General features: G+C 46.9%; 1 protein-coding gene across 1 annotated transcript in view; it reads right to left on the reverse strand.

Annotated features, from left to right (window-relative positions):
• Positions 1 to 209: 209 nt before the first annotated feature.
• The window catches only part of LOC139930395 (cyclic AMP receptor 1), a 43,036-nt gene continuing 33,008 nt past the window's right edge, over positions 210 to 10,237 (reverse strand). The window contains exons 12-13 of the mRNA XM_078286224.1: positions 5,369 to 5,516; positions 210 to 1,026 (exon numbers count right to left, since the gene is read on the reverse strand). Coding sequence (XP_078142350.1) covers positions 856 to 1,026; positions 5,369 to 5,516 — 319 coding nt within the window. The 3' untranslated portion in view covers positions 210 to 855. The remainder of the gene's footprint in view (positions 1,027 to 5,368; positions 5,517 to 10,237) is intronic.

The raw sequence follows: 10,237 nt of genomic DNA on the forward strand, positions 1-10,237 counted from the left end.
AATGCAAAGAGGGAAAAAAAACAAAAAAACAAATAGTGTCTCAGAATGGAGAAACTCCTTGCAAACGCTAGAGCTTTGGGACTTATTTGCCCTAGGAACTCTTGAGTCATCTTCACTTTTTTTTTTTTTTTTTATCCCTTTCTGTATTTCCACTGTAACCCCCCCCCCCCTCCCTCCCTCCCTCCCCGATCAGCGAGAAAACTGCTCCGTACTGGGATCAATCTCAGCGTTAAGATAAATAAATGTAGAAACCTCCAATCTGACAGAGAGGTTGCCTTTTAAAAGCCCTCCTCCTCACCTCTTCTCCCCTCTCCTGCGGAGAAGTGAAAAGGGAACGGCAGCGAATGCTAAACGAACACCTTGTTATGATTGCCTTTCAGCAACCTTTTCCTTTCTTTTTGTGGTGTGCCACTGCTGTTACAGAATGCAGGAGTCAGGAAGGAGGTGAGGAGGAGGAGGGGGGGGGGGGGGCTGTTTTAAGACCTTTGGGACGCAGCGAATGCGTTGAACATTAGGAGGGATCTTTAGAGCGGCCTCGCTGCTTACCCCGCTCCTCTCTGGCAGGCAGGATAGCACTATTGCAGGGAGCTGCGGTTCTGCTCCGAGTGTGTGTGTGTGTGTGTGTGTGTGTGTCTTTAGGATATTAAATAGTAAAGGATGGGGATTAATAATGGAACTTGACAGCTCATCTCCGGCTTCTATCTGCCTGACTGTCCCCCCAATCTCCCCTTCCATTCCCTCCCTATCCCTTTTTTGCCTCCCTCTCAGTTTCTAATCCGCTGATTTTCTCTTTGGTTGTGACCCTTCCCTCCAGCTCTCTCTCTCTCTCTCTCTCTCTCTGTGTGTGTCTCTCTCTCAGGGCCCTCGGTCTTTCAGGGTCATGTCGGGGGAGTAGAAGAGCACGTTGGTGTCATCGTCGTCGTCGTCATCGCTGAGGTCGACCAGGTCAGCCTGCGTGTAGCGCACCGCCCCGGGGTGGTACTCTCCGATCCGAGTCCTGTCGCACAGCCGCGACTGCAGGGCCAGCTAGTAATGCGCAAACACACACACACACACACACACACACACACACACACACAGACACACACACAGACCAAGAAAGACACAAACACACACAGTTAGGAATTCCATACTGTTTGTACCGGCGTATAATGTAAGATTCAAATGATATTGAGACATATGGGGATTGGGCGCTGCTTTTTACGTGCGTGTACACACACACACACACACACACACACACAGAGGACGGAGTGAGAGGTGAGCTCATTGCAGAGCCACAGGCAGTTCAGCCGTATGGCTAGAATGCAGATCAATATCAGAGAGAGAGAGAGAGAGAGAGAGAGGGAGAGAGTACATGGGTGGGAGGGAGATGCAACAAAGGAGAGAGGCAGAAATAATGTAAGAGAGATAAATGCCAGAGACGCTGTAACAGAGTACAGGGAACAGAGAAAGCAGAGGAACAGAGAGAGAGAGAGAGAGGAGAAAGAGAGAGAGAGAGGGGAAGAGAAGAGGCAGAGAAAGGGGGGGGATGGGACAGACTGCCGTGGAAGAGAGAGGAAAAAAAAAAAACTGAGAAGAGGAAGAGATAGTGCAACAGATACGAAACAGAGAGAGAGAGGGTGAGATAGCAGAACTGACGAAGAGAATGAGACAGACAGCGAGAGAGAGAGGGAGAGAGAGAGAGAGAGAGAGAGAGAGAGAGAGAGAGAGAGAGAGAGAGAGAGAGCGAGCCAGAGGAGGCAGGAAGGAAGGGAAGGGAAGGAGGAGGAAGAGGAGGGGGGGTATGAAAGCGCAGATTCGTTGCGGTGAGGGAAGAATGTTTTGACGCTGTTACACCCCCCCCCCCCCCCCCCCCAACCCCTCCCCTCCCCTCTCCCTCCTCCTCTCCCTTATCACCCCCCCCCCTCCCCCACCCCCCTGCCAATCTCACACCTGATGTGTGGGGGCTGCTGGGAGTCGCATGCCATGATGAATAACAACCGGCTGTTAGTCACGATAGAGCACGCACACACACGCCGCCTGTCTCTCTCTCTCTCTCCCTCCCTCTCTCTCTCTCTCTGACACACACCTCTATTATTCACACATACAAACAGCCTCTCTCTGTGATTTAGGAACACAGGAACACAGAGAGATTCCATCTTACTCCTCACACACACACACACACACACACACACACACACCCCCCAACGTTGACATTTGGGTTGAAGGTCATACCACACATTCCACTCTTCCAGATTGCGCTCATGACCCATTATCAGTGCTGTTGGTGATACTGAGTAGGTGACAATGTGTGTGTGTGTGTGTGTGTTTGTGTGCGTGAACTAATGGCACATAGATACACTAGACCCTGAAGTCCTCATCTGATATTTTTCTGTTTTTTTCTTTTTCTTTTATTGGTTCAATATCAGCATTGGCTCATATCCGCAGACATTGTCAGTGTTTGTAGATTGTGACGAATCCGCGGAGAACAGCATCGATTGTGGCGCTGATTGAAATGGAACCAATGAGGTTTGCGGTTCAAATGTAAAGGCATCATCCCTCAGGTAATCTTGTCATCATTACCTTTCTCTAAAAGCGGAATTTGAATGAGCGTTGAAAAGAAATAAGCTGTACTGTTGCCAATTTGTATTTTTGCTCCATAAATACTGTGGATTTTTGGTATCGAATCCAGAAATCCTCTGCTGGCTGGGGCTCGGTGAGAACACCTGTGACAGCCTTCATGCTGCAGTCCAATTACAAAGTTCAGTGGTCTAATTGGAAACTTTTATGTGAGCCTAAGGGACTATGTTACACTAACAAGAAAGCTGAAAATATGCAGGCCACAACAGTTAAAGGAGTTTCATAAGTTACAGGAATACACGAGTTTGAGGGAGATTGGCCCGTTGGTCAATTTAAAGGTGCAGTAAGTATGATTTTTATTGTCCCATAGTACAAAATAACCATTATATATTTGCGAGAGTTTAATCGGGTTACTGATCAATTAATCTCGTGTAGCCAGACCTCTGTGTAAAATAAACATTAGTCTTGAGAAATTCAAGCCTAACAGTTGGAAAAGTGCAGAGATGCTGTGGGCCGTCGTCACGCTTCAAACCAATAACACTGCTAGACTGGCTCTGGTGCTCACCTGTCTGTTCTGTAGTCCTACTAGAAACTAGTCCCGAAGACAACTGCACATTCCCATTTGTATTGTTAGTGTAGCTAATTAATAAAAGACAATTGTATCTGCCCGGACAGAATAATAAACCAGAGGTGCTGTTTCCGGGGTGTGTGTTTTCAAACGCTAATTGAATGGCTGCCTCTGGATCCACAAGGTCTCGAGAAGTTCTCCAGACCTCCGTTATGGAGGTTCACGGAGGTCTGGCTACGCGAGATTACAGATCAATTCCAATGACTCATATTGGAATTTCAAGACACTCCCAATCGCATTTGTTCCTAAAAATAGATGTTTGTGAATGAAGAAAAGTCAAACACGAGCACCTGTTAGACTAGAGATTTTGCCTTATAACCGTTATGACTACTTGTGATTAATGTGTTGGACATTGTTTTAAAAAAAACATACAATTCCTAATTCAGCGGTGAGTAAGTGGGAACCAATCAGAGTCCTTACTGTAGACTACAAACCCGGGGAGAATTCAGTCAGCAAGTGACAGACTTTGAAGAGACGGATAACAACAGACACCTCTACAACCGAAAAATACAGAAGTTGTAAAGAAAACAAACGGTTATGGAAAGGTAATGGCCAGAAAGAGTCGAAAACGGTGAGGAAATGGAGCTAACGTTAGTCGCTGCTAACTCTAGTGCTACATGCTAATTTTTTTTAATTAAGAGCCTATGTGCTCCTATGAGAAAATGTTACCATCGAGCCCTGGTATTATATTACAGTATTTTGCATCATGATATATTACTTCTTCACTAGCTGTTTCTGTTGTATCTCTGCTCGAATTAGCCATCATATTCGTCTCAATTCCTTGGTCACTGATAGAGATCAATAAAAGACATAGATGCCCCTTTAACCGCTAAGTGATGAGAATATAGACATCAAAATCATCCATGTGTCCCCAGTACATCCTTAGCTCCAGTGCTCCATGCTAACTCTTTAACGTGCACCATGTTGAGTGGCTGTAGGCGCCTAGCATTACCCAAAGTACGCAGAATGAGTTATAAAACATTGTTAGTGGTTTTTATTATATGGCCTGTAAACTGATAACATTTTAAAAATGAAATATCATTAACACAATATAACTGATAAAGAAGATTTTTGAAACCTGCCAGACTTAACCTCATATCATTTAAAATCACTTACCATTTAGCTTTAGAGCGGCTACAAGTTCTCATTTTCTCACTTTTGAGACAATGCTAGTTGCCTACGATTATTCAACATTTTGTATGCGAAAGAGTTAGCATGAGGCACCGGAGCGAACAATCGACCGGGGAGACATGGATGATTTTGGTGTTCTCACTGATGTTCTCATCACTTCACGGCTAAGTCCAATCTCCCAAAAACTCTGTGTATTCATTGGTTGACAAATTGATTACTGGATCCTCTAATAAGGTTTTTTTTTTTTTCCTTATCTTCACTTAGGGTCTAAGGCTAGAGAGGTTAGGTAGCCTTGTTATGTCTTTTCAACGTGCTATTTTGTGTCGTGTGTTGTGCAAAATGGTGCTTATTGCACCATTTTGATTTATGATTGATTAGTTGTATCTAAGGCCACATCCACACTAATACGTTTTCGTTTTAAAATGCCGTTTTAAAACGAAAACGATCTCCATCCACACAAGCGTTTCAGAAATAATCTCCGTCCATACTAACACGCCTGAAAACGCATATCACATGACCATTCACGTACACTGGGCATGTGCGTGCCGGTGTAAACAGGAAGCAGATTGTCTACTCTGCGGTTGGTTGCTTAGTTGCAGAAAATACTACGGAGGAAGAACAGCAATGGCAAAAAGTACGACCAGAGATTTCTTTGCTTGGACCGACGACGAGGTGGAACTGTTACTGAAAGTAACACACGAGTATAAAGCGGTCAAGGCGGACGTCATGACTGATAAGACCCAATCAGGAAGCGAACGTGGTTGTCTGCGTCATGTCGTTTTCGCATAAATGTCACCAGTCGCAGGTATAAAACTTTCATTTTCAAATATGCTTTTACTTCAGCTGACAACTGACATTCTCCCTCATGAGGACAGCCCAAAAAATTATTGTAAATTGTAAAATTTCAAGGATGCATGGCCTTCAGTGGGAAAATCATGCACAGGTTCTTTCATTTATGTCTGTTTGAAGATACAAGACTTCTGCAGCAAATACGACAGTTTGTGTGTGTGTGTGTGTGTGTGTGTGTGTGTGTGTGTGTGTTTGCTGTACCTGTATGCCGGAGGGGCTGAGCTGGCTCCAGGTGTCTCTATCCAGGCCAAAGACGAAGGCGTTGGCCAAGCCGTGGAGCGGGGCCGACAGGACGTGCAACAGGGTGAGAGAGAAGGACGGATTCAGTGGGTAGAAGGCATTATGGAGCCTGGCGGAGAGAGAGAGAGAGAGAGAGAGAGAGAGAGAGAGAGAGAGAGAGTAGGATGGAGAGGCGTTAAGTTCATCCATAAAAAAGAGATGTAAATAAAGAGACAAACTGCGAGGGAGCCTCGGAAGCGAGGACGGAGTAATTGAAGGAGAAAGAGTCAGAGGGCGAAGAAGAGACGGCGACGAGGAAGAAGAAGAAGAAGGGGGAGGACGGAGAGCGAGAGGTTGATGGACAGAGAGACTGCGGGCGGCACGGAGAAAGAGACAGAAAGAGAGGGAGAGAGAGAGAGAGAGAGAACGTGAGTGACAGAGGGAATGAGGGACAGGGTGAGAATGAAAGGTAATGAGAGTGAGGGACGGAGGCAGGAAAAGAGAGAGAGAGAGAGAGAGAGAGAGAGAGGAAGAGGGGAGGGCGAGGGAGCGAGCGAGCTTTATATCAGCGTTTAAGAGCCCATTAGGCAGCGCGAGACGGCTGGGCTGACACATTCTTGGCTGCCGCTTCGACAGCACGCAGCACTTTACAAGGACAGGGAGAAGTGTAGCGCTCAACTCCCTCTCTCTCTCTCTCTCCCTCTCTGCCTCTCTCTCTTTCATCTCAGCTTCCTGCTTCTTTTGACCACAATTTCACTGTCCCATCTTCTCCTCTTTTTTGGGGGGATTTCTATCCACGTTTCCCCCCCCCCCCCCCGCTACTCCAATATCTCTCGCTTTCTCTGCGTTCAGTTTCATCTGTCTGGATATCTCATTTTCATCTTGACTCATGAGGGTGTTGCTCCATTCTTCTCTCTCTCTTTTTTTTTTTTTTAATTCCACTCTCTCTCTCTCTCCCCGTCTCTCTCTCTCCCCTGGAGCCTGGGGCATGGCTAGGAGGGGAACCTGGGTCCTGATATTGTGTGGCCTAGCAGCGAGCTAATGGCTGCCTCCGAGAACGATGCTGCTCAGCCATTAACCCTGGATTAACCCTGTATTAGCGCTGCTCGCCGGGTTAGCCTGCCGCTAATGTCTTTTATTGATCTATTAGCGAGTGCGTCAAACCCGCGCGCGGCTCGCAGCGCTCTGTGTTGTCTTTGCGGGCTGGCCGTGCAACGTGAACTAAGTGGCCACAGTGGTTGACCTCAGGGTCAGGGAGCTACCTGTGACCCGCGGGGGAGGAAGATACAACCCCAACCATGCGAGAATAGGAGCCATACTGTATTTACAAGGAGTGACTCTTCTCTGTGTGGTGATTATCTGACGGACACTCTGAGAGGCTGATATGTGTCTCCAGTTATTTAAAGCGATTATAATTTTGGCGCCATCTTTGGTGATAAGCAGTCACTGCTGTTGTGTTTTTGTGACAGAGTTCCCAGTGATCGCTTCACAACAGTGTCGCCAATACTTTGACATCGCTGGACCGACAGCAGGGTTAGAGCCGGCAACTACAAATGAGGCAACGCCAGAATTTGTGCTGGTGCTCAAGAGCGACCATGTGTACAGAGACGGTAATATCTAAAGCAGTGGTTCTCGACGTGGGGTCCGGGGACCACCAGGGGTCCTTGAGGGGCTTCCAGGGGGTCCCCAGCAAATTGATGAATTGTTAAACTTCAGCATTATTTCATTTAGAAGTGAACACAATTAGAGAATGTAGAAGAATGACTGTTTTGATCATAGTTTCTCTGCTGTCTATCTGCCTACAATACAGATAGTTATGGGATTCTGGACAAAATCATATCTGACAATAAAAATATTCTCAGATTTGAGTCAAAATCTCATCAAATGGGGTCTGTGGCTCTAATGTGGACTAGATTAGGGTCCTTGATATGGAAAAGGTTGAGAATCACTGATCTAAACTATATAAATATATCCAACATGTTTTATACAACAATGTTGGATATACAACTGTTTACATTATTACTGCATTACTGCATCTATTACAATGGATAGCCACAAGGAAATACTCAACCAATAACACAACAGCACATTATAATAAAGACATCTGTAGAAATCTGAGATACCAGCTCTAAGATTGAAAACCTCTAGTGAGAAACAAGTGGACTCTTGATCTGTATGCACAAAGTCATTGCAAATCCAGTAAGGAGGGAAGAGACAAAAAGCTTGAAATTTAAAAAGCCTTTATTGTCATGGCTTACAGCCAACATGTTTCGATCATAAGGTCTTCATCAGGCCAAGAATGGCAGAGCACCAAGTGTTATTTCTGTCCGCCTCTCTATTAATAAAGACACTCAATGTAGACTGTGGCTAATAAACGATGGGAAGACGTACCAGTCCAGAAGAAGAAGAGCCACATCTGCATCACTCCTCAGTCCCTTCTCTTCTTTGAGTGCTTTTCCTCTTGGAAAGACAACACTGATGTTCACTGTGCTTTTGGCTGGGAGACAGTCGCTTTTCTTTTTGGCACGCTTGCCTTCCCGAGTGATTAATCCGTTTCTATTTCCTTGGATTTTCTGCTGAGGCAGTTTGAGTTTCTGTAGGTGGCGCTCTTTTCTTTGTCTGTTCAGCCATGGTGGCTATCACTAACTGCCCAGTTCTTCTGTCTTTCATGAACTGGATATGTATATGCCTCTATACTGCATTTTACATTGTTCGCCACCGGGTCGGCTTTTGCAGGAAATCTGCTGGATTGTTTTGCGGCACGAAACAGGAAGAGGGCGCTGTTCTTCCAGAGCAGACAGCGATAAAACTTTCAGAGTTTCTGTCAATGGCAGATGGTGGAACAAGTGAAAGGCCTATGCAGAAAAAAGATCACTTCCCACGTGTTTATCTTCTTCAAAAAGCAAAAAAGAAAACAAACGCACACCAGGAGCGATGCCAGGAAGGGGGGGGGGGGGGGGGGGGCAAAGCGCAAGATCTTTGTGACAGGAAGCAGCAGGGTTTATGGGAAATGTGGTCTTAATTTAAAATCATTAGCACTGGTGTGAGATGGAGGCTACCAATCATCTTGACCATGGTCTCATTTGTTTCAGGCAATTATAACAAGGTTTCACAATTAATTTCACAGTGATATATTGATGATTAAAAATGCCACACGAAGCACCTTTAAAAGACGTTAGAGGCGATGTTGCTTTGTCCCACTAACCAGACACAGAGATTATGTGCTACATTTTTCTCCCCAGAAAAACCCAGTGAGAACTGCAGGTGACAACCCACTCAGCACAGAAGATGATTATGGAGATTCATCCATAAATCTGGTTATAATCTCCTCTTATCCTCTTTTAAAGCACCAGGTTTCAAGGTTTATTTGCTATTAATCTGTCTCCATTTTCCTTCCATTTACCATTTGAAAGTTGCGACGGGAGCCACAAGTTGTGGCGGCCGGGCGGTCGGAGACCGCTCTGTAACCGGAAACCACCTGCTGTAAGCCGTTCGTCAATTAAATGTCTGAATGTAGGTTAAAATAAAAAAAACCCGAGCGGAGTGAACAGTGCCGTGTGCCGATGCTTGTCAGAGTTAGCGGCGTTTTCGGAGCAGCGCTGCCTGTTTTCTGGGTTAGCCCACCGCTGTATCTCCCAGGACCAGACCAGCTGCTGCTCACATTCATTTCACTTCCCATTAAAGGTGAAATAAATCAGGAGTCCCCACACAACCCCCCCCGGAGACACGGGGCACACACACATACATGCACACACACACATGAAAGAAGACGCACACACGCAGACATACAAACATACATACACATGCCTGAGTGTACGCGTGTGTACAAGTGTGTGCATATAACCTAGGTCATATGCATCAAAGACGCGATGTGGAGATGAGATGCAGTGACATGTTGCGTGTGTGTTGGTGTGTGTGTGTGTGTGCCTGTGTGTGTTTTTCTGAGAGCGCGGCGGCGAGAGTGAGTGGGTCTGCGTGAAGGGGGGCTATTTCTGGCGTCTCATTTTTTTTTTCCTGCTGCCGCAAAGAAACGCGATCGGCGTCCGGGAAACGAGAGCTGGCAGCCAGCAATCATCTGCCTGCCACACACACACACACACACACACACACACGCACACACACGGCACCTCGCAGTGCCGAGCAACACGCGCCATGGCAACGGAACAGCCGCAATTAGAGGCGAAGAGCCTTTCCCCTCCACCGAGGGAGAGACGGAGAGAGAAATGAAAGGGAGAAAGAAAGGGCAGAGAGAGGGAGCGAGAGAGAGAGAGAGAGAGAGAGAGAAAGAGAGCGACAGGAAGGGAGGGGGAGGGCAGGCAGAGACGGGTGTCAGAGAAAGAGCGCTGCACAGGAAGAGAGAGAGGGAGGCTGGAGGAGGGAAGGAGAACACGATAAAGAGGTGAGAATGTGCAAGAGGGAGGCTACGAAGGGGAAAGAGGGCCAGGGGCGTTGGAGGAGGAGAGAGGAGGGGAAGGGGCTGAAGGAGAGGCTGAATCGAAGACTGAAAGCGGTGGAGGTAGAGAGAGAGAGAGAGCGAGAGAGAGAGAGGAGAGGAGAGATATCCAGAGAGACAGATTGCAAGACATGAGCGAGACAAACAAAAGAGATTACGTGCGAGAGAAACCGAGATAAGACGAGAAAGGAGAGAGAGAGAGAGAGAGAGAGAGAGAGAGAGAGAGAGAGAGAGAGAGAGAGAGAGAGAGAGAGAGAAGAGAGAGAGACGGGTGGAGGCGTGCAGGGGGAGGTGGGCTGTTTCTCCTGTGCGAGCCGGGCTAATGAAAGATGAATGAGGGAGGCAGCGGTGGGAAGGAGAGCGTGGCTGCGGGCAATGCCTGGCTGAGCTGCTGTGTG

This window comes from Centroberyx gerrardi, chromosome 10 (genome assembly GCF_048128805.1).
Source record: "Centroberyx gerrardi isolate f3 chromosome 10, fCenGer3.hap1.cur.20231027, whole genome shotgun sequence".
Lineage (NCBI taxonomy): Eukaryota > Metazoa > Chordata > Actinopteri > Beryciformes > Berycidae > Centroberyx > Centroberyx gerrardi.